The sequence below is a fragment of the Aythya marila genome (genome assembly GCF_965140915.1).
Source record: "Aythya marila genome assembly, chromosome: 2".
Taxonomy (NCBI): Eukaryota; Metazoa; Chordata; class Aves; order Anseriformes; family Anatidae; genus Aythya; species Aythya marila.
The window spans coordinates 18,536,889-18,561,548 of NC_139043.1; the positions used below are offsets into that span (position 1 = coordinate 18,536,889).

The window sequence follows — 24,660 nt, forward strand, 5'->3', positions numbered from 1 at the left end:
TGATCCCATCCTGTGTTTCCACAGCTTACAGAAATGAATGTCATGAGCATGCAGACCCATTTCCATTACATTTGTGTGGCTACATAAGAATAATTACATAAAATAGGTACATGAAATGTTTCTTTGTAAAGGCAGCCAGTGCTGTCAGTAGTGTGTACTTAAAAACTAGCAAACAAAAAAGCTTAAACAGTTCTTAGAAGAATGAGATTGCAAAAGGCAGCAAGTCGTGGTGAGTCCAGGCAGTAGTGCATCTTCTCCAAATCCTGTTCCAGGCTTCCAGATCTTCAGCTGCTGGAACTTCTGTTGCTGCTTGAGGAGTGAAAGATGCAGCAGCTCAGCTTCCAGCTCTGCTACAAGAAGCTGCTTCTGTGAGATACACATATTAGTGCTTTCTGCTATTTCGTGTGATAGCAGAATTAGTTCCATATGGTTTATTTCTGACGGAACAATTCATTTGTCTTTCATTGGTTATTGCTGGCCTTCTTCCTGTGCAGATGAACTAGTGTACTTGGGTCTTCATATCTGACTGTCTTCCTGACAGACTTTTCAGAGAAAGTTTGTGAATCAGCAGGTCTGTATTAATACATATGTGTTCAGCTTAAATTCAGCTCCTTTTGAAGGAGTCTCCTGTACTTTGCTTGTGCCAGTGCCTAAACAGGTTTTGCTGACCCCTGGTGTCCTGCTGCCACGGGGGATAGATCTGGTTCCTCGGCCGCACCATGCGGGAACTGCTGCACGCAGCGAGCTGCAGGAAGCTCAACTGGAGAGGGACAGAGCATGGACTGGGCACAGGACAAGGCTGAAAAGCCTTCATGTGCCGTTTTTAAGAATAATGCTTTGGGGCTAGGTAGCATCGTGCATTGTGGTGGTGTTGTGGTATTGTGTCCCATGAAGTTGCTGAATACGATACAAGGTCAGTACCTTCAAGGAAAAGGGCTTTTGATCCTTTTAATGGCACTTCGTAGTTTTGTCCCTGCTTTTATGCCATAAGCAAACAAAATTGTTATGTAAGAATCATTTTTAAATTACACCCCCAAAGCAATAACCTGTTGTTTATGAGAGCAATACTGAAGAAATAGAGAGGCAAATGGTTGGAATACATTTTGTAATGATTGTCAGATAAATGCCAGCCCAGTATATGGATGCTTTCACGCCTATGCCTTCCTTGAATTAAAATAACATTTTTAATGACTGCTTTAGCACTTTGCTTTGGAGATAGAAGGCAGCACGAGCTGCCTCCCTTCAGTTACCCTACTGCAGAAGGTTATTTATGAAGAGCAATCAGAGTTGCAATTCCACGAGATTGATGAGTAGCCAAAATTGCGTGGAGTATTACAGAGGCACCTTTAAGCACGTACCTAATCCAAGACTTCAGTGTGGCTTTCAGAAAGCTCATGGTATCAGAATACTCTTATCCTCTTCAGTGGGGAGTTTGGGAAGCATACACCCAGCTCTACTGGGTGTAAGCTTCTGCTCAGTTACTAACTTTGTATGATTTGAATCTTTAAATCAGATAATAGTCTTTGGTAAATTATGTACTTGTTGAATTAAGGTTTGTAGCTGTATACTCACGTTGTTTATAATGAAGTCTAATTAAATTAGTGTTGTAAATGGTAATGTGCTCTACAGTACACTTACTAAATAATACAGTTCCTTTTTAAAAATCTTTTGAGATGATGAGATGCTGCTTGCAAGACTGCCAAGTCTGAAGGAGGGTAAATATGAAAGCTGGTTTTAGGCTTGGGAAGTAAATTTTTTTCCAGTCACTATCACAAGTGAAGAAAGATCAGGCAGTGTGAATCCCTAAGGGTTGGTGGGAGAAACCACCTTCCTCTGTTGATGATAGTCCAAGAGGATTAGCTTTCCTAGACTAAATCTAGGTCTTGAATTTGCTCTCTGTGCTTATATTTTTATGATTCAGTTAACTAAACCATTTTTTTCATTAAAAAAAAAAGGCAGTCATAACTTTGAAAATGGGGAACTCTTAATGCAGCCCCAGTGCAATGCAACCTGTAGAAGTCCATCACACCCAACGAGATGCATCTGAAGCTTTTGAGTGAGTTGGCTGATGTCACTGCAAGGAGGCTATCATCATCTTTGACAGATCATGAGGTGCCCCGGTAATTGGAAGACAGAATATCAAGCACCATCTTTAACAAGGGTGAGAAGGACAGTCTAGGGAATGTAGTCAGTCAGCCTCAGTTCAATCCTCAGGAAAATCATGGAGTCAGCCCTCTTGGAAGCTGTTTCTGGGCACATGAAGGAGGTGTTTGGGAATAGTTAGTGTGGATTTACCGAGTGGAAATGGTGCTTGACTAACCTGATTGCCTTTTGTAGTGAGATGGCTAGATCTGGGAATGAGGGGAGAACAAAAAATGTCACCAGCCTTGACTTTAGCAATTCTTTTGATCTGCTCTGCAACATGGAAAACCGAGTCATCAGTTGTAAGGGATGGTGGCTCAGGTTTCATACTCCACCTGGATGCTGCTTACAAGTGGCGTTCTTCAGAGTCCATCTTGTTTAGTTATCTTTATCGGTGACCTAGATAGGAAATGTAACACACTCGTCACATCTGCAAACACCACCGAACCAGGCCATGCAGTCAGTGTGCTCAAGGGTATGGCTGTTGCTCAGCAGGACTCTGTGCAGAGGGTTTGGACAGGAATGTCTCAACTCATTAACAGCAAATGTTAAGATCTGCCCATGGGACAGGCTGACCTCCTGCCCTGGTGCAGGCTGGGGACTGTCTGCTTAACAGCTCTGCTGAAAAGGACCTGGAGCTCCGTGTGGATGGGAAGCCAGATGTGAGTTCACCTGGACGGTGAGGAAGGCTAAAGCCAGCCTGGCCTGCATCACTAGGAGCACAGCCAGGAGATTAAAGGAAGAGTTTATTGCCCTTTGTTTGAAGACATGGAGGTTTCAGCTGGCTATAAGGGAAAAAAACATTCACCGCTTGGTAATCAGTGGAGCACGTTCCCAGGGAGGTTGTGGAATCTCCATCCTAGGAGACTTAGGGCCCAGCGGGGTAAAACGTCTGAGGAACATGGTCTGAATTCAGTGTTAGTCCTGCTTGGAGGAGAGGAGGAGATTGGGCTAGGTGACCTTCTGAGGTTCACTCCCAGCTGAATAATTCTGCAATTTATTTAGATTATAATTAAGGCTCTCAAAATGTGCCCCCTCTTGTCTTGTGAGTTTTCAGGTTGTTAGTTTAAAACCTTCACATTAAAAAAAAAAAAAAAAAAAAAAAAAAAAACAACCTTAAAACCTTCAAGTTTAATCCTGAAGGGCTGTTCAGGAGATCCAAGCATAAACAAACATTAAATACTAAAATAATCATGAATTTGTAATGGATCAGTGTGGTATGATATTTTATGGTAGGGTATGACACAGATCTCTGCTCTCAAAAAGATTTTTTGTGTTTATTCCTTCAAATCTTTTGAAACTTGGGTTATTTGTTCCTTAGTTCCCCGTGCATGGCATGGGGACAGTACATGCGGACAGTGTCCTCTGTCATACTTCCTCACCTGTGTAACCCTGTTTTGAAATTGTTAGGTACCCTGTAGGTATTGAGCCTGTTCAGTGTAAATTTAAGAACATTATTAGTATTTTTTCAGTTCACTTGCATGGTGTACAGAGGCTCCCATACTTTGTAGGCCCCTGATCTCCAGGTGCATGGTAACAGAAACATACATTGTGACACAAATTCCTCCCTGTTTTAGCTAGCAAATCAGTTTATACCAACTAACTGTATTTGGAGCTTTTTTTTTTTTTTTTTTTTTTTTCCTAGAAGTTTTCAGAGTCTTCTTATAAATGTTTTTGCACTGAAAGGCTGTCTCTGAGAGCCACCAGTTGTAGCTGTTCGCCAGGTGTGTGCTTGTGGTCCTCATGGCACGTGGGCAACCCAGACCAGGAGCAACTTCCCTTTCCCCAGGGATGCTCTGTCTCTGTGCAGTGGTCTCACTGGTCTCACTGGCTCATTTTCTGGTAGTCAGTCTTCTGGGTCACTTCGTAGAAAATAACCTGGAAAAAGTGGTATTTGTAACCTTTTCTCAAATTAAAAGTTGAAGTACTTTTGAAGACTTTGACCTCCTTGTTACAGACAATTAAGGGACACCAGTAATCCTCGAGGTGGCAAGCTGAAAGAGAATTACTTTGTGTGGCTTCTCCTCTGGCTTGTTTGCTCTACGTGCTTCACAGCGTTTCATACACCGTCATTTCCACTGACTGAGCAGAGCGTGTCCTTCAGGTGCTCAGCAAGTAGTTTTGCGGTGTGGGTCCTCTGATGAGTTAAGGAGAAAAAACAAACGCTTAGGGGAAGAGTCAAAATATAAAGGTTATATGTAGGGTTTTTTTGTTTTGTTTTGTTTTGTTTTGTTTTTATTGAACAGCAGTGGCGATGTTTGCAGTGCACTGAATGAGTCGGCAGTAGCTCTGTGGTACACGGCACAGTTTGTTGTACAGTCCCTTTATGTTATGTAAAGGCTTGCCATTAGCTAACCTTCAGCCTCAGCAGGGACTCAGTTACCCTCCTGTACCAATGTCGTACACAGTTTTGTTAAAGCTTCCATCTTTCTAAAACACCTTTAACTTCGATCTGTGCAGGGTTTAGATCCCCGGTGAGGTAAGTAACACCCTTGGGGGTTGGTGGCAGGTAATTCATGCAGGGATTAGACCCCCTGTGAAATAGGGGAAGTCGCTGGTAGCATGTGGCAGGGCATTAGCCTGAGTGCCCCACTTCTACCCCAGTTAGGGTCCCGGGTGCCTTCCTGCTTTTTCTCTGGTTAGCAAACCATCCCTGGCTCACAGTGGAGCGACTGACTCACCGAGCGCATTATTGGGTTGCGTGGAAGCACAGGGAATCGTTTGGAGGATTTCAGGTCTGATGCAGAAAGAGCAGAACATTTGCCTGGCTAACCTTGTTTAAAAATAGGAATTTATTCCCCGCTTCTAGCGTGCCTCCAAGGAAAACAAATAGAACAAACTCTTCAAATTGCTACTGACAAATGGAGTGTTAAATTCATCAGTGTTCTTTTCTGCTGTGCTGTGAGCATGCTGTGAGGTTTAATTCTATTTCTTTTTTAGTAAGCTGAACTGTCACCATAATTATTATTTTTTAAATGCATTGTTTGCTCTTAATACATGTGAGAATGAGAACTGGGCAATTTGTAACAGGAAGATCTCTGTACAAGGCGTGTGTCTCAGGAACAGACTTCATCATGTGATTAAATGATTACAACCATATATAAATTGTTAGACTTGAAATGAAGTTCTTAATGTAAGAGAATTCTCAGTTTTAGGCAAACTTAACTTCCATCTTTTTTGGTACTTTCAGCTGTAGACTGGAATATGGGAAATCTGATATAACGAACTGGCAAATAAGTGTGCATTTTTTATTTTTACAGACACAACACTTTGCATAAAGCACTTCTCTGCATACGATAAAATTCTTATTAAAAGCTTTAAAGAATTTATCACTTTTCCTTCTTTTCTCTAAGGAGCTGTGATGATTTATTATCCTGACTTGGTGATACAAGAGTCAAATTCTTTTCTGTTCATTAAAAAAAAAAAAAAAAAGGGATATTGAGATGCTACCTATACAGAAAAGATCTTCAGCTATTCTGGAAGTATTCTTCTGTCTGGCAGCACATATTGATACTGAAGTGCATCGGTTGGAGGAATGATACAGCTAATTAATCTTACCGTATGCTCACAATTCAGGCAGTGAGATTGTGTGCTATATAAATGTATCTTTGGCACATTGCAAAAGGTAGGAAAGAAGAAAAATAATTTTACGGTGCCTAAGTAAAGCTTAGCAGGGAAATATTTCAATTGTGATAGCAAGAAAATGCTTTTCACCATGAGACTGGTTTGCGTTGCATTAGGATGGCATCCAGACATGCTGGCTGGGGACCCTTTGTGCTAAGCCCTGCCTGGAGGCATATAGGAAAACCAGCCCCAGGGAAGGATTCTGCCTCATCTGTGGTGCTGCTTACAAGCAGGACAAGCTCCTTGCAGCATCCCTGCCCAAACTTGCTGGGAGAGCATGGTTCTTTCGTGTTCACAGCTCATGCAGGTGTATTTCAAATGTTAGCACTTGTGTAACTTCAGTTTGAATAGAGGCTGTGACATCTCGAGAGAGGTCTGTAACAGAAATAACTTAAAGCTGAGCACTTCCAGTTTATGTGGTATGAAATAATCTGCCTTAATATTGTTCAGTGGGTGGAAATAATCATTAGCCAATGTTGGTGTGCTTCTCCACACGCTAGCTGAGCAAATGAAATAGACAACAATAGGACAGTGAGCTATTGTTGTTTGGAAAATGGAAGTATAACTGAGGTTCTTCCTATCTCCTAGCTGCTGGGTAGGAGAGGTATGTAAATGCTTCCATTTATCACTGGATGCAAATAAAACTCAGAATTCATTCAAATTCTTATGTCAGGGATTTGCTGTGAATTATTTTGCTTTCCTTTTTTATTCTTGTTCCTAGTTTGCAGCTAGCTCTGGGGGCGAATTATGCTTTTAAATAATAATAGTGATTTTTAAAGTTATATGTTTTTATATTTACCCCTTCAGACAAAGTAGGGCTGTCATTGCTAAATCTTTCAGTACTTCAATCATTTGCCATCTTGTTTTAAACTTCACCAAATTTTGATGGTACAAGTGCTTCTTTTAGCAGAGCTGTCAGTTACTGTTAGAAAAGCACAATGCCGCTTACGCAGTTGTGTTTGCACAAAGGAAAGAATAAACCTCTGTTTGTGAGTGCTCATTGGTTTCAATGGGCTTTTCAGAAGGACTGCATATTACAATTCTTAGCACCTAGGGTACATTCATACTCATCATGGCAGTGCAGTCCAGCCCCTGCTCGTGACTTGCTTCTCTCCACCCTCTTTTCTGCCGGAGGATGAAGTACAATTATTTTTCTCGTACTCCTGATGTGTGCTAGAAGATGTTACGACTCTTTGCTCAGAATGGTTGAAAACACGTCTTTCAGCTTCTTCCATCTTGCCAGAAACATGTTAAATAGTAGAAATACGTAAAGCTTTTTGGACTCTTTCATGATGACCCTTGTGACTGTTGAGACTGTGAGGTGCTGGGCATGTGCGGCATGTGATCGTTTGTATGAACAATTAGTGGAAGAAATAATTGGTATGTAGTGGTGCCATATTTTTAAAATTTGAATACTTACTTATATATGTGTTGTTCAGCAATACTTGTTGAATATTTGGGGGATGGGGGATTGGTTTTCTGTGTGCTAGGTATCTGTTTCAAATGGTTTTTGTTGATTTGGATCTTGGCTATATTAATTGAACACTCATTGAAACCAAATAGCTGCTGGTAGTTGGAATGCCCGTGTTTTATTGTAGGAAATCGTACTTAGCTGTGTCCTGAGTTTAGACCTATTGATGTAACAGGTGTTGTTCCTCACACACATGCATACAAGCAAAACCAGACTACTTGAAAATCGTATTATAAGAGCTTAGCACAAAAATTCCTATTTCATTGTCTCACAGTAAAATCTATGATCAGGTATGATGCTCTTTGCCCTTATCTCTAATGTATAATTTACAACCTTAATTAAGGATTTACTAAAAAAAAAAAAAAAAAAAAAAAGCATTTAACAGCATATGTTGACTGGATTCTTGATGTTTGTATGAAAGACTTAATTTGAGGTACTTAATCTGATATTCCAGTAATGACAAGTTTAGGCAGCTATTTAGTTTGAGCATTTGGTTCATGCATTTAATATGTTAATTTATTACATATTACCTTTGTAGATGAACCGACTAGTCCTAGTATTGACCATGATATTGCACACATTCCTGCTTCTGCTGTTATTTCTGCATCTGCTTCTCAAGCACCTGCTATAACAACTGTTCCTTCCAGTCCCACATCTCCAATCCCTTTAATTCGGCGACAGCTTTCTCATGATCATGGTGAGTGGTGATTTGATTTTCTTTCTACGCTCCTTTTTTCCTTTTACACTCTGGAGATCAGGTGTGAAAATTGTAATCTCTTTATTGCTTGAAATCAATTACAGAAATGTGATTCACTTTCCTACATACTCAAAAATTTCTGCTTGTTTATAGAATCCATCAGGCCTAGTGTCCTAGATAGCCAGCCTACCACAAAACCGGAGAGATCAAAGTCATATGATGAAGGATTGGATGACTACAGAGAAGAGGAAAAATCGTAAGTTCATGATAAATGTCAGTTAATTTGAAAATATTTTTAAAGTGTGCAAAATCTCACTTTAACATCTGTTTTTTTTTTCCAACAGATCCATTAAACACGTGTCTAGTTTAAAGGGGATCAAGGTAAGTACATACATGTAACAACTCTAAAAAATTATAAATATTACTGTGGCAAGTTGTATGAATTATACACTTAACCTGTACAAAGTGATGTATTAAGCAGACATGAGTAATGATATTTCCTCCATTGGTGCTATATGCATCACGTAAGTAAACGTGGTCTGTTGTATTGTTGGCGCCCCACATGGTGCTTGATTTTCATTTACCTCGGCCTCAGTAAATGAAGCATTTCTATGATGTACTCCTGCAAAAGTTTGCTAATGAGAGTCTATGACCCCCTCAGCGTGTCCCAAAGTATACTTGGGAAGTGTAAGGTCACTGTTGTTGCATAATCCTATGGAGACATTAGAAATCATATTTTCTGAGAGGGATATTCTTATAGGCTTTTTGCTGAATATGGTGTCAGTTTTTAAAGTGAGTAGTGGAATAGAATAGTTCAGTTGGAGAGGACCTACGAAGATTGAGTTCAACTGTGAGACCACTTCAGGGCCAACCAAAAGTTAGAGTACGTTATTAAGGGCATTATCCAAATGCCTCTTGAACACTACCAGGCATGATCTTGCATGTAGAGATCACAGAGAAATGTATTTAGAAGTACACTGTGAGGTTCCTTCTGTGATGTTCTCAGGTCCCAGACAGTCAGAAATCTTCAGAAGACTCTGGTTCCCGAAAAGATTCTTCTTCAGAGGTCTTTGGTGATGCCTCCAAGGAAGGATGGCTTCATTTCCGTCAGCTTGTTACAGACAAAGGAAAGGTACCTGTCACTTACTCTTTTTAAACCTAGCATAAATATTTACCTGGTGGAAAAATGAGGTAAAAAACTTGGAAGCTTTCTGGTTATGCATTTTTCACTAATGTTTCTGGGATGTGAGGCTAAAGAAATCTTTAGACCCATTTGTTAGTGAATTAGTGAATTCCTCAGCTTCGTTAGGGGCTGCATTCTGAAATGGCTTAATTTTGTATTTCAGAGCATCTGCGAAGTAAACTCATTTCTAACAACTAATTAAGTAGAAAGAATCAGTCCCTTGGTAAATGTAGTGGTTTTTTTTGTTTGTTTGTTGGCTTTTCTATTTGCTAACAATGAAAAAAGCTCTGATTTTCATCAATGTTGTGGAGATGAGTTCAGATTAACCTCCTGCACGTGTATGGGCTAACACTTAAAGAAAAGTAGGAATTTGGAATTGCAGTGTTACGTAAATATGAGTCTGACTTGAATAACGTTTAAAAGACTTGGGCAAGAATCCACTAAATATTTTTTGCTCTATTTGTTTTAATGCCTCTGTAAAAATTTTTCACGTTCTCTGTTTTGCTGCTGTCATATGAAAACTCACACTTAATGGGTGATCAGGGAGAGCAGGCTATTGAGCAATTCTGTCCTCTAACACAGAGCAGTTAGTGAGTCCCACTTTTGGGTAGGCTTTCCACGACTCATCCTTAAGGATGGTATAGAAGGTTATTCTTCCTTTTTAAAGCTTTTTAGAAGTAGTTTGTTAATGCAGAAACATTCATTACAACAAATAACCAAACTTACTTACTATATATTTTTCAGCGAGTTGGTGGGAGCATTCGGCCGTGGAAACAATTGTATGTTGTTCTTCGAGGTCATTCACTTTATTTGTACAAGGATAAAAAGGAACAAATGACCCCATCTGAAGAAGAACAACCTATAAGCATCAATGCTTGTTTGATAGACATCTCATACTGTGAAACCAAGAGGAAAAATGTATTTAGACTCACCACGTCAGACTGCGAGTATCTGTTTCAAGCTGAGGACAGAGATAATATGTTAGCGTGGATTAAAGCAATACAAGACAACAGCAACTTAAACGATGAGGTAATCATTCTTGTCTTTTAATTGATTAAAAGAAAATACAATCATTTTTAGTACTTCAACAAAAGAAATCATTTGCAATTAATTGATCAAAATACGTGCAGGAGCAAACAGGAAAACTTAAAAGGCGAGGCAGTGAAATATACTGAATTTAAAGAAAAAAAGCCTGATAATTGATAATCAGAGAACAGACTTTTGAAATAAATGAATTAGTATAATTGCTGGTTTGACTGCAGATGAACTTTGTATTAAACTGATCTGTCAAAGATCCCTACTTTTTCAAAAGGTAATTGTAGTACAGAGCTAGTCTGTTTCATCTTCAAGCTTGTAGTGCAGTGGCATGGTGTGATGAGTTTCTCAGTAATTGAAAAAGGAAACTTTGAAAGATGTTTGTTTCTTTATATGTAGTTGTTACTATGAGTTATATGTTAATGCTAAATGCAAGGCAAACATATGCTATTATACATAACATACTAGTATCTGTCCCAAAATAATCTTCAGTGTATCTTCATTACACACTTTAATTTTCCTCATGTTTTTAAAGTGTTCTGTACTTACTGTTACCAAGGACTGCCCATTAGATTTTTAGCTGTACTGAAACGTTAATTTTTCATATGTGATCTGTTGATGGGAAGATGAAATTGCATTCTGGAAATACAAACTATTGTATTTTGTAAGATTTGTAAAGTAAATCTCAATTCATTTTATAGGATACTGGTGTCACTAGCAGAGACCTAATTAGTCGAAGGATTAAAGAATACAGTACAATGATGAGGTAGGTAAATTATATGCTGCCAGTAGTTTCTGTATGCTTGTTATTTAGCCTCTTTTTACTGAAGTAACATATCATGCTTCAGTTCCTCGAGCAGCAAAACAGAGCCATCTCCCAAAACACCTCGTCAGAGTCTAAGTATCAGACAAACTCTGCTTGGAACTAAAGCAGAACAGAGAACCCAGAGTCCACATTCTCCGAAGGATGAGTCAGAAAGGAAGCTTCTAACTAAAGGTTTGTGGGTGTTTTTATTTGTTTGTTTGTTTGTTTGTTTTTTCTCATTTCTTTAGTTCCTTATTGCCCCAGTATGAAACTATCGAGGTAATTTATATAGGTTCTTCCAAGTGACGAATATACATATGCAAACCAGATATTTACTAGTGCTTATAGCTGCAGCTTGGAGAAACTCATTTCTTTAACTCTGTTGTCTAAATGTTATGTTAGATGTACCTCAAGTTTACTCAGATCCCTAAAGGTTTTCATTGCAATCCTCAGGAAGGTTTTGTGTGTGGTTTATTTCTTCCCTGCATTCATATTTTAAATATGCTGTTGAACTAGAGAAGAAGGTGTATTTTTTTTTTTTGTATTTGTGTTTAAAGTATAGAAGTTCAATTATTGTATTTTTCCCAGAACAAAATTAATACCTGCTGAGTTCTGAAATACTAGAATCTTAAAGCCTGGCATTGCAAACTTGAATTTGTGAATGAACTTTGTCAAATGTCACAAGCTAAATCTTTTTCAAAGAACGTGTAGATTCACAGTGTCTGATCAGACTGCTTTAAGGGTGTTGCACACAAATTCAGGCAACTTCCCGAAACGATCTCTTTTGATCAGCTACTTCTGAACAATTCAATGTTGAATTTAAACTGTGAGTGAATTCTGTTTTAGCTTACCAACAAACTCTCCCTTACTCATTCTGTGTGCTGCAGATTATGTAACCTAAATTGCAGGTGTTAAGTGAATTTTACATTTACTGAAAGAACATTTCCAGAAATAGTTGAATAAGAAGGAAGCAGTGTTTGTTGTATTAGAGGTCTTGCAGTACAGGATGAATGGGAATTGTAATTTGTTATGTGAATTGTATAGTGGAGAGCAACTGAATGTTTAATGTGATTTTGGATAAATAAGTGTTTGAGTCCTGTTTGGAATGATGTAGGAGTGACTGCAACCTAGAAATTAACTGAAAGTAGGTCTGCACAATGTAAAATGTTCGTGTGGCTGTACAACTTAATATCAATTTTGTGTTGAACTGTTGCTCTGTAGAGACTTAATCTTCCTTGAGTAAATGTTGTAGGTTTTAATTTTTCTAATGTAATTTATATACATTTAGTTTTAGAATGATGAAATACCACCTTGTCATTTACCTACTTGCTTTTCTGAGTGTGGGTATATTCAAATGTATTTTTTGAATCACAGAAGAGGAGGAGAAGGTATGTTCAAGATAGACTAATGTTTAGCCAGTTGTTTGCAAACGTGGCCAGGAAAAAAAGGGGTTAAAACCAAAACAAACAAAAAATACCCACAAAAATAGTCACTTTATCTTTACAAATGTTTCCTGTATTCACAGTAGCTTTTCTGACTTATTTTTCATATTTTTCTTTATTTCCTTACGTGTGTTATTACTATCAAGAAAAAGATGAGACAAGCCCACCAAAAGACAAGGGGACATGGAGAAAAGGGATTCCAAGCATTATGAGGAAGACATTTGAAAAGAAGCCGTCTGCTGTAGGAACGTTTGGAGTCAGACTAGATGACTGTCCCCCAGCTCATACCAACAAAGTATGAAAGGACTTTTTTTTTTTTTTCCACTGTGATTTTTAAAGTACTCTATGTGTACTTTAAAAATTTATATAAAACTTTTTTTTCCCTTCAGTATATTCCCCTGATCGTTGATATATGCTGCAAACTGGTTGAAGAAAGAGGTCTGGAGTACACAGGTATTTACAGAGTTCCTGGAAATAATGCTGCCATCTCAAGTATGCAAGAGGAGCTCAACAAAGGAATGACTGACATAGATGTTCATGATGATGTAAGTCTTCGATCACAGTATTTCCACTTTGAACTCCTGAAAACTTCTGGCTGTGTTATGATTATAGAAATATAAAGCGTGTCTGTCCTTTCCTTCTAAATGTTTAGAAATGGCGAGACTTGAATGTGATAAGCAGTTTGCTGAAATCCTTCTTCAGAAAGCTCCCAGAACCCCTTTTTACCAATGGTGAGTTGTTTACGTCATGATTTTGTCTTTAGGAGATACTGTTGAATGGTTGTTTTAAAACTTCTGGGTGGTTTGAGAGAGAATCTGCTGGAATCATCTCAGCTCTGTTTTAAGTGCTCTCCTTTTGCCTTAAGGAATAGGGAGTCACAGTGATCATATAAATTAAAAATGACAGCTGTAAATAGAGTTTTTCTAATTATGAAGAAATTACAAATAGTGTTCAAATATTGTGCCAAAATACCTCAGTGTATCCATTTTAATATTCACTTTGGCAGGCTAAAAAAAATTGGATCTTCATTTTTTTGTTCTATAACCTTTTTTTCTTTTACTGTTTCTGGAAGGATTAAGAGAGGGAAGAAAACCAAGTTTTGGGTGTTAACTCTGATTTGGAGGAAATAACCAGATTCTTAATGTTACTTCTTTAAAGTTCTACTAGAAATAATAACAAACACAGCAAAGGCAGAATGTGACTTTAGGGAATACAGTTTCTTAAACAATGTTGCCTCTGCAGTATTGTTTTTCGTATCTGAGTTTAAACCAAAATCAACAACCAAAAAAAAACTCTTTTCAGGGGAGGGTGCAGATGCAGTCCCCTTCCACAACAAATTATGCAGTCGTGTTTCCCAAATTTGGGGAAACTGCAGGGCTCAGCACATCTGGAGTGCAGGGGATGAGCCTTGCCTTAGGAAAATCATCTGCCCGAATATGGTGTTTCCAGTCCTCACTAAATATTAGATAATACCAGTTGTTGAAGTTGGGACATGGTATCTTTTTCACTAAAAATTAAGAAACAAACAAACAACAAAAACAAAACCACTAAAAACTTAGATTTTAATTTGAAACAAAATAAAGTTTTAAATGTTACTGTTCCAATATTCTATGAAAACTGTTTTTTCTCTCCACTCTCATCTATATTACTATATTATATGCAGTGTAGTGGGCTAATTTATGACTTCCAAAGGTAATATGTATGTGATTAATTTCTGCTTTTTTAACAGACAAATACGCAGATTTTATAGATGCCAATAGAAAAGAAGATCCTGTTGAACGTCTGAAAACACTGAAGAGACTGGTAAGCTGAAATTGGGTGTGTTGTAGGTATACTACAACATTAGCATTAAATGTTTAATGTTCTGAATAGTGATTGTTCGTTTCAGATTCATGATCTACCTGAACATCATTACGAGACTCTCAAGTTTCTTTCTGCACACCTCAAGACAGTAGCAGAGAACTCTGAAAAGAACAAGGTACCAGAAACAAAAGTATAATGTACTTTGTTGTGTTACATTGATAAACCAGTTTCTCTGCAGGATTTTTTCTGCTGATTAAGACCATAACTTCTTATTGTAGATAACATTAAGACCTTAGCAATGTTGAGTGAGAACATTTTTGGATCACGCTAAGGACTCCTTGAAAATATTCATGTGTAGCACAAATTAAGTTTATTCAAACTGATGTTAATTCTTGTGGGAATAACTGCTTCCATACTAAATATATTCCTTGTCTGTAAATTTCATGTAATCCATTTAGACACCAATGAGTGTATGTGTCTGGTTGGGGATTTCAACTAGTTTAAACAAACATTTTCAATTAATATGCTGCAGACTCTCGATGTAAAGCCTAGAGGAATGCATTATTGACTTTGAAGGTAAAATGAAAGTAGGTGTCCAGTAGCACCCTTGTTTAAAAAAAAATCGCTCTTCTTTTTACTGTGCAAACTCCCACAAAATACAACATAAGTCCTTACTTCTATAAGATTTTGGAATATGTTGGAGTAGAAAGTTTGGGTAAAACTTAAGTGAATGTCTGAATGAACTGAATGAACCCTGTTGACAAAGGCTAGGCTGCATCACCTTTGTGTGAAGCTTAGGTTCCTGGACACCTGGTGTCCAGGACTAGGACTGTCCTGAAGTGTCCTAAGACTAGGACTTGCTGTAATAACTCAAGTGTTTGACCTTGTAGATGCTTTGGATGGTTTAAAGAAAAAAAAAAAAAAAAAAAAGACATAAATGGTAGTGATCTTTCAATTAAAATCATTATCAATCATAAAGTCATCTACATCTTGGACAGGGTAGAGTTGCTTCCGTGCATGCTACGGTCCTACTGTAAATGCAAATAATAGTATCCCCTTTTTTTCAGGGAAGGGTAGCTGAACGTAAAGAACATAAATATGGGTGTGTTTATGGATGCTTACCTCAGGGCAGGTGACATGGTGCCCTGTTATTGGCTACCAACGTGCAGGGATACAACAAAAAATTGTGTGACCGATGCAGAATAGATGAACTCATGGCCAACATGAAATCATTTAAAAGATCAGAAAATGTCACAATTCAAATAAATTTGGTGGGTTCCCAGATCTGCAAGGAATACCTGCTAGTTAAATTTGGATATACCTTTATTTATGTAGATACACACAAACATACATATATACACAACCTTTAGTATAATTATAGTTGTCATTATAAGGAAATTATAGCAAATGTCATTAAGAGCAAAGCCTAAAGCAAACATTTATGTTTTCAGTGTACTGTGTAAATACTGTTTAAATAATGTTAATACTATAGAATATGTAAGGCTAGATGAATGAGGTTTGTATTTTAATTACATGACATGCCAAAAGCCAGTTTAAGTCAAAGTGAGCATTAGGGGCTTGGGTCATTCTGTTTGTGGTTTCCTTCTTGAAGAACAGGGACCTCGCCTTGTAGTTATTTTCTTCTGTGTCAGAACAGCGAGTGAGAGAAGTAAGCAAAAACAGATTCATATTCTGCTTCTGCATTTGTGGAATTATTTGTCAGAAATGTAACTTTAAAAGAAAGTGGATGATTAATGTTACGACTGGGATATGTCTGAGTCTGTCTCATGAGTAGATGTTGGGTCTATAGCGTTGGTCGCTGCCACCTCCTCAAAAGTAAATGTTAATTGAATGAGATCTATGTCAGCAGGCATCATATGCTATTTGATTACTAGCTAAGCTTTTTGTGTGTCATGTAAATATTTTTTCAGGGGGAAAAAAAAAAGCAGGGAACTACCAATGTCTTTTAATTTTTTTCTTCCCTTTTATTAAAAAAAAAAATATCAGTGTTTTGAATCAAAACAAATAGTCTCCTCTCTACAGATTCTTCTTGAATTTTCTGGGCTTGTGGAGCTATTCGCTTGTGATGGATTAATGAAGGTTGAATTGTGAATTGCAGAAGTTTTGGACATCTTCATTTCGTCTACACAGATAGAAAACTTTTTGTGTAGTGTAACATCTTAACTGTAATGTTAACAGTAATGTGTTAATAGTAATGTGTTTTTTAAAGAAAAATATTTCTTGTCCTTGGCTAAAATGGTTCTCAAATATTATTAATGTTGTGTTAATATACTTAGTCCATGTTACTGTATTTTCTCCTTTATAAATATATAATGTATGGAAATACTTCATTTCTTAGATGGAACCAAGAAACCTGGCAATAGTATTTGGTCCAACACTCGTGAGGACATCGGATGATAACATGACACACATGGTGACGCACATGCCAGACCAGTATAAAATTGTAGAAACACTCATCCAAAAAGTAAGTGGATGCATTTCATTGCGTAAAAAGTAAGATCATACGCAGAGCAGCTTTCTTTTATTGGGCCACTTTGGGTCTGGTATTTGTCCTTTGAACTCCAGGATATCATTTTTAGAAATGTCCTTGTTTGATTGTTCCACATTTGGGTTTTGTGTTTCTTGTGGGGTTTTCACCGTATTTATTTTAAATTGTAGCATGACTGGTTTTTCACAGAAGATGATGCTGAAGAGCCCCTTGTAAGTATTGTGGCATAAATATTTGCATTTTAATTGCCTTAGTTTAGAATCTGCTTCTGCTCTCTCTAGAATGCCTGTATATTTCTTATTGCATCACTGTATGGTTTGCTCTTCAGAAGCACCTTTTTAGCTCTCCAGCCCTTACAGTAATGAATTTATTTAAAAGAAAAAGCTATGCATTTGTTTAAAAACAAAACAAAAAAAATATGGGAAAATAAGAACACATGAGGAAAGCGTGTCCTCAGGTGACTAATGCAATTTTCTAAATGCTGTTGAATCATAATGACCTATTTGTGAAACGATGATGAAGAGATCTTTGTTTATTAACTATAGACAACAGTTCAGGAGGAAAACACTGTAGAATCTCAGCCAGTGCCAAACATAGATCATTTACTCACCAACATTGGAAGAACGGGAGTATCTCCTGGAGACGTATCAGGTAACTCTTGCCCGGACAGCGTTAGTCCATAGGCTAGAATAACCTACTCTGTAAACTCACTGTAACTCTCTTTCTATTTTCTTTTACTAATCAATTGTTTTTCTCTTTTCTTAAAGATCATTAACACTTCTTAAAGATTTGAATTGTTGGTAATCATGCATGATACGTTAGAAAACTTTGTTGTCTAACAGGGGTATAATCATTAAAAGATGAGGCTTGCACATACAATTTTATTTATTCACAGTAACCCATGCAATCATCATCGTGAGGTGAAGCAGATACGCTGCTGTAAAGTGGTTTGTTGTGATGGCAGAAAAAAACTGATCTCCAGTGGTGTTCTAATATTGCTCATTAGGAATGCGAAAAAATGAGTTACATTTTCTTGTCAATTGGTGGACACTTTAATAAGTATGTTGCAGTATGTCGATACTAAAGCTGATTTCCTTCTGTTTATGAATGCCATCCTCTTGTGTGGCTAAGGACAAGCATTGCAGGCTCTTTTTTGGTGACTTTTTTCCCCCCCTCCCTTCACTTTACTATTGCACTAACCCAGCATGTTGTATCCCACAAATGTTCTCCCTTCGTCTCTAGCTTTTGTTTCAGTTTTCAAAGGGTTGCTCAGCACTTACTGAAGCAGTCACTTTATACGGATGTTGTAACAGGCGAAGTGGGAGGCGTCTATCACACGGTGATGTCTTTAGTGGATTCTGTGATGTCACTGGTGGACAGCTGGAACTGTAGGAAGAAGGAGGACTGTTGCCCACACTGTAGCTGCCTTGTCTGCAGAAACCCCCGTTTCTTGTAAATGGAAAAAAAAACAAAAACAAAAAGTTGATCTGTGCTGTAAATTTTCGTTGAAGAGTATTTTAAACAGATCAATGCTACTTTTTAAAAGTTTTTCTGCTGTTTCTTGTTATCTCTGAAGCAGACCCTGAGGAGAAATAGCATGGTATGGTCTACCAGTCTTTCTAGTCATAAAGCATTAGCCATGTGTCAAAAAGGGGTGTGGCAGGGGGCTCAGCTCTTTCTTCCGAGGGAGAAAGTCCCTAACGCTGGATCGCATCCAAGTTCATATTTTTTTAGTCATTGCGCTAGCCCCTTCCTACCCCCTTTGTAATTGTACAATCTTGGGTTTTGCGAGACAGTGAAACTATGGTGTCCATTTTTCATTTCATAATAGCGCTTCTTATAGAACAGCATAAAACAGGTATCTGCTGAAATCTAGCTGACGTAAAACTGAAATTTTACCTATACCTAGTCACAGGTGAAGAGAGATATAATTGGGGTTCTACACACAAAATATGACTTAATTCCTTTAAAAATTCAAGTCTCACAAAAAGAATACGACTGCACAAACCACGATTTGTACCTAGAGCAGCCAGCAGTGCTAAGACATTCAATTCTGCTTTGTGTATCCTGAATCTCAGGAGAGTACGCAGTACAATCCTGAAAAGGTGTCTCAGCTGCGATTTTGCAGGGGCTGTGTACTTAAAACATTGAATAAACATTAGTATTTCTGTTTTTTTATTTAGAAGAACAGGGCTCCTTTGCCATTCCTATCATTGAGCTGGTTCTGCCTACAATTCACAGCATCCTTTCATGGCGGTGGCTTTCTGTGGTGCAGCTTGCATCTTTGTGAGCTCTGACTATTCACTCTGTTCTGGTTTTATTTGCTTCACATTTCGTTCTGTGCTTGTCTTTTTCCATAAGTCCAGCATTGTCTGTAGCAACAACAAAAAAGAAAACTGCACAGAACTGAGCAGAACTGTTTTTAATTTTTCCACAGATTCAGCTACTAGTGACTCAGCAAAATCTAAGGTAAATCACTCTGTGAAATGATGTAATGATAAGCTTCTGAAATCTGCTAGGTATTTGATTACTTTATGATGATTACTTTATGAAATTGCTTATGTGCAGATATATGTAGGTTTCTTTGATTTAAGTGGTAATGCTCACAAGAAAACGGCAACATATTCTCTAACAAGGTATCTGGAATCAATAGATGGTCCTTTCAGTAATGAAGTCCCAGTGGTTTTGTTATTCTTTCGTTAAAACTGTTCCCATGATGATAGCTATTCCCTCAGCATCTCTCCCTCTGAAGTGCTGATTGGGATTTCAGAAACTTTTTAAGTATAACTCCTTCACTGCTTGTGTGAGTTTTCCTTTCCTCAGGTCAGAGGGAGAGGCCAGACTTCTGAACGTGGACATTTAGGTAGCTGACATCTCAGCTGTTCTTGTTGAGTCCTTGGCACAGATGTCAGATTTCAGTCCTGCTATGTTAAAGGTCCCCTGATATAAGCAACTGCCCTTATCAGTTGATATCACTGCTGTTTATCTATTTTTGAATGTCTGTAGTGTGCAAACTGCACCAGTCAGCAAAGACAGGGTGGTTTTTCCCCAGGCTGGCTGCTTTTGTAAAGGTAGGAAGGGAGCAGTAAGCAGGAAAGGTACACAGCTTTGAGATGGCAGTAGCAGTGGTGCCAGTGTGGTGGAAACAGTTTTTAATGAATTTTACAAAATAGAGTAATCTGGCTCGTCCTTTTTTTGTTTTTGAGTGATCCTAAGTGCAGATTCCGTGGAGGGCAAGAAGAAACTTAAATAAGTTTCTTCTTAAATATTAACTTAAGTAAATAAGTGTTAATTTTGTGTACTTGCACCTAAATTTCAGTTTTGTATAGCTCTCATTGTATTGCTGCTACTGAATTGATCTGGTTTTAAAGCTCAGAACCTGAAAGGTGAAAAATAACTGAAAAATAGTTGAAGAAATAAGCCTTCTCACATAGGTGAGACTTCTTGAAAGGAGAGGCTGAAACAACACTCTTGGGACGTCATTTGTGAAGCAATTACTGTTACAAAACAGTCTCGAAAAAGCTGTCTTGCTTAAATGGGGCCTGCTTTATCAGTCAGTCAAAAACTAAGTAGCTGTACACAAAAAACTCCCCTTTGTGAAGTTGAATTCTACTTCAAGAAGTGGAATTCTTGGATGAAAATTGACTCTTTGGGCAATGTCTTACAGACTACAGAAACAGCATGGAAGTAGTTCCTGAATAAAGACCAGCTTTCTGCTCTGAAGCTCAGGAGATGTTTTTAAAGAAGCATTCATTAGTGTGAGACTTCTTATGATTTTTAATTATGTCCTTTTTTCCTTTTTTTATTGTTTATTAACAGGGTTCTTGGGGTTCTGGAAAGGATCAGTATAGCAAGGAACTGCTTGTGTCCTCCATTTTTGCAGCAGCTAGTCGCAAGCGGAAAAAAACAAAAGAGAAACCACAACCGAGCAGCTCAGAAGATGAGTTGGATAATGTGTTTTTCAAGAAGGAGCTTGCGGAACAAACTCGTGGCGACACAGCAAAAGAGGACACAGCTAAAGGGGAATATGAAAAGGAAAGAGATGCAGGAAGAAAACAGAGGATGTTTGTCCTGAAGGAAAAAGAGAACAGCAGTAAAAAAGATGTGAATGTTGTGAAGGACGAAAAGAAGTCATTGAAGAAAGAAAGTATCCTGCCAGAGGAGCCTTCACTGCCTTACCATGAAAAACGTGCAAAATCACCAAATCTCAGCAGTCGGCAAACCACGCAGAAGAGCAACCCTAAAATACCTATTTCACAATCTTCTTCCCAAGTTGAAGAGACAGTGTCTGATTCTGGCACTATGCTTAGCACTTCCTCCCAGGCTTCCCAACACAGGTATTCATGCAAAAAGGTAGCCAGCCCTGAAATTAAACACGGTGAGTTTTTAGCAGCTGATGTCAGTTCCATCACCTCCGATTATTCAACTACTTCATCCACCATGTATATAACCGGCTTGGATGCCAGCATGCTGAGCCCTGAGGTGCAGTCAGTGACAGAAAGCAAGGGAGAAGATGCTGATGACGAAAGAAGCGAATTGATCAGTGAAGGCCGTCCGATGGAGACAGACAGCGAAAGTGACTTCCCTGTCTTTGCCACCAGTGCTGCTGCTGACAGGTTGTCCAAGGGGAAGGTGCCAGAAGTGGTAAAGACCAGTCGGAGGAACTCTGAAGAAAGCGAAGTAAGTTGTACCGAGGGGAGTTCAACACCAAAGTTAGAGAGTCGCAGACTTTTTAGCTCACACAAGCTCATTGAATGTGACACCCTGTCTAGGAGGAAGTCTGCACGGCACAAAACAGACAGCGAGGGGTCAGGCGATGCGAAGAGTGAGAAGGACTTGCCTACTGTGACCAAAATGTTTGACATAATGAAAAAAGGAAGATCAACGAGCAGTTTAGCTACGTCGGCCAGAAGCGAGACTGACAAACAGGAACCTACCTGGAGACTCAAAATTACAGATAGGTTAAAGCTGCGGCTCAAGTCCTCTGCAGATGACATGTTCGGAGTTGGGAATCAAAAAACTAATTCTGCAGAGACCGCAAAGAGAAAAAACATCAGGCGAAGGCATACGCTTGGAGGACAGAGGGATTTTGCTGAAATAAGTGTCCTGAATGCTTGGAAAGCTCAAGAGGCGAGTCAGAGCAGAGAAAGGGAATCTGAGCTTTCAGCTGTGAATCGGTTGAAGCCAAAATGTCCAGCCCAGGACCTCTCAATCTCAGACTGGCTTGCACGAGAACGTTTACGCACTAGCACAACTGACCTTAATACGGGTGAAACTGGAAAGCCCAGGCTCGAGAACACTAGCTTAGCAGACGTATCAAAGGTAGATCTGCCATTATCTGCAGAGATGCAAGCAGATGAAGGCAGCTCCTCCAGCAGCTTGACTTCGATTAACAGAACACCACCTTTGGGACCATTTCAGCCACCAGACCAGGTAAATGGTGAAAGTTATCAGAATATGAACAAAAACAACTTCAGCCCAGCAGTTGACGCCCATCCTCATAAACTGTCTGGGACCCAAGTGGTTAGATCTCGATTCTACCAGTATCTTTGAAATGGGGAGATATGTCCACTACAGCAATTCATTAACTTAATGTTACGCTTCCCAGTAACTGTGTGTATGTGTGTGTGTGTACATATATATATATATTTTCCTGTACTGTTGTTGTTATGCAGCCTTCATTTGGGCTGGTTTCATCGATATGCTCTGTGGAACGTCTTCACGGTGCATTACCACAGCCAGAAGAACACTAAAGTCAAAGTGTATATATATACATATATATATATTTTAAGAAAAAGTATATTTGATGGCTGCATACAAATGTTGAACAAAGCATCTGATGCAACACGCTGTGTAGTGTATACATGGTTTTCTGACTGAGAGTTGGCCTGGCATTAGTATGCAGAAAAATCGTTCTTTTGGTTTAGTCACTAACAAGTGCCTCATCATAAATTCATTTGGTTTGTTAGGGTGCCATATTGTTAAATTAGAGAAACTTATTACAAACAAATGAATGCGTTTTACTGTTAACGAGTTTCATTACATTTTACAAATGTTAACACAGGTGGCTACAGAGCTTCCATTCCTTAGGCATTCCAGTAAATATTGGAGTTTTATATTTCCAATTTTAATACAGATTTTGAGTTTTATGTGACTTGAATTTTTAATCTTTCTGTAAAATAAGTAACTTAAATGTACATAATACATGTGTATCTTTTCTTCAGATACCAGATTTGATATAAATGTTGTAACATAGGCGTGTAGATAGTGGATACTGGATGGAACTGGTTTCTTTTATTGAGAATATAATTCTGCATGAAGACCTAATGAATCCAAACCTGTACCATGCCTGTGTGCACACCCACTTAAACACTGGAAATAAAATTGTTTTGGTGACTCTTTGCGTGGCACGAATTTATTCTTGTGCTGGGTTTTAAAATGCTGTATTCACAAGCTGCCATGTGAGAGGGAGGTTCAGCTGCTTCTACAGCTTCATTTTGATGCATAATCTGATTTCCACGGGATGTAGCGTCATTTTATGTTTAATTTGCTGTTTTAGAAGCACACAGGAAATATGTCTGTAATCCTCCCCAGGTCCTAAGAAGTGAATACCAGTATCTGCTGGTCAAAACAATACTTAAGGCTTTGGGACTTCCTATAGTTACAAATTTGAAGACAGATTCATACCCTAAAAATTCTTCCGTGTGTGATCTCTCTACCAGTTACATTTTTTGTGTTTTCTTGTATAACTACACAAAAACAAAGCAGCTTTTCATCACGTTGGCTATTCCCCTCTTATACCAGCTCTTGTTGTTTGCTCAGCAGAGGATTAAACCGTTATTGACGATAAATAGGCTATGGACATCAGCATAGAAAAACTTCTGCTTGTCCCAGCACTGAGAAGGAATGATAGTAACCAGGATGTGTAGGCAGATGTGGTTTCTCTCTTTCCACCTCTCTTTCCACAGTGACTGCAGGTAGTCCCATACTTTGATGTGCTGTGTTACTGTTCCTTGCAATAAACCATTCTGCAAATCGTTTGTGAAGTAAAAGCAACAGACAGAACAGCTGAAGACCTATGAAAGTTCTCACTGTATCGTTGTGTTTGGTCCCATGCAAGGCATGGCAGGTGTGTTTTGTGAAATGCACAGGCAAGAGTTGATGGTGATTTCCATTTCAGTCCTAACAGTGAAGTGTATTTGAACATGGGATTTAAAACGTGGTACTGTGCTGCTTTTAAAACACTGTTCTTCAGTAGTAATTTTAATTTTCCCAGAGGTGTGTTTTGTCCTGTAACTAGCCTTAAAAGCTCCTTAGAGTGTGGAGCATCAGGGTGAAGCTGCAGGGGGATTCCTGGAGAAGCAAGGTACTTACAGAAATGCATCGGGGTGCTAGGAGTCTGCAGTCGCGTCCTGATTTGACAGCCACTTTGATGGATTAGTTTAATGTTCATTTTTGTTACAACTAATGATTTTAATGACTTGACTAATGATTTTAACTCCCGAGTCTAGATGTATGGCTGCCAGCCATAAGAACACAGGAGTTGTATGGCGCTGCCTGGAATAGAACACGAGAACTTCTGAAAGTGAAGAGCTAAAAGAAACGAGGATGGCACCGGCTGACTGCACCAGGATACGCATCTAAAGGCTTGCAGCTTCCTGCTGCTGCGTGGAAGCTGCAGAGCAGTTGGACCCAGGGTACGACCCTCGACCATCTGCAGGTGCCTGGGCAAGTCAGGAACTTTAGTGGGGCTCTAAGAAAGGGGTTACAGCGGGTTGGGGCACCGCTCCCTGCCCTTTCCATTTAAATGGGGTTGGAGGAGAGAACCTGGCAGGCAGAGCAGGAGCAAGGGAGCCCTGGGGTGATGACAGAGGTCATCTAAAGGAGCACATGGAACTGTGCTCTGCCAGCACGGCAGGCTAGGGAGATGCTGCAGCTTTTCTGCTCTT

At 38.8% G+C, this 24,660-nt stretch overlaps 2 protein-coding genes across 7 annotated transcripts in view; one reads left to right on the forward strand and one right to left on the reverse strand.

Annotated features, from left to right (window-relative positions):
- ARHGAP21 (Rho GTPase activating protein 21) overlaps positions 1-23,125 on the forward strand; it is a 117,959-nt gene extending 94,834 nt beyond the window's left edge. For 4 of the 5 annotated variants that reach the window (XM_082754165.1, XM_082754167.1, XM_082754164.1 and 1 more), the window contains 17 exons: positions 7,776-7,934; positions 8,088-8,190; positions 8,279-8,315; positions 8,941-9,066; positions 9,862-10,146; positions 10,854-10,918; positions 11,001-11,149; positions 12,546-12,694; positions 12,789-12,944; positions 13,052-13,130; positions 14,129-14,202; positions 14,288-14,377; positions 16,562-16,687; positions 16,882-16,923; positions 17,257-17,362; positions 19,149-19,180; positions 20,531-23,125. In XM_082754165.1, the coding sequence (XP_082610291.1) occupies positions 7,776-7,934; positions 8,088-8,190; positions 8,279-8,315; positions 8,941-9,066; positions 9,862-10,146; positions 10,854-10,918; positions 11,001-11,149; positions 12,546-12,694; positions 12,789-12,944; positions 13,052-13,130; positions 14,129-14,202; positions 14,288-14,377; positions 16,562-16,687; positions 16,882-16,923; positions 17,257-17,362; positions 19,149-19,180; positions 20,531-22,264 (3,512 nt within the window). In that variant the 3' untranslated portion in view covers positions 22,265-23,125. The remainder of the gene's footprint in view (positions 1-7,775; positions 7,935-8,087; positions 8,191-8,278; positions 8,316-8,940; positions 9,067-9,861; positions 10,147-10,853; positions 10,919-11,000; positions 11,150-12,545; positions 12,695-12,788; positions 12,945-13,051; positions 13,131-14,128; positions 14,203-14,287; positions 14,378-16,561; positions 16,688-16,881; positions 16,924-17,256; positions 17,363-19,148; positions 19,181-20,530) is intronic. The other variant, XM_082754168.1, reaches the window with a different exon arrangement.
- The window catches only part of KIAA1217, a 373,099-nt gene continuing 365,807 nt past the window's right edge, over positions 17,369-24,660 (reverse strand). Inside the window, exon 21 of one of the 2 annotated variants that reach the window (XM_082754186.1) lies at positions 17,369-18,160. In XM_082754186.1, the coding sequence (XP_082610312.1) occupies positions 18,044-18,160 (117 nt within the window). In that variant the 3' untranslated portion in view covers positions 17,369-18,043. The remainder of the gene's footprint in view (positions 18,161-24,660) is intronic. The other variant, XR_014316991.1, reaches the window with a different exon arrangement.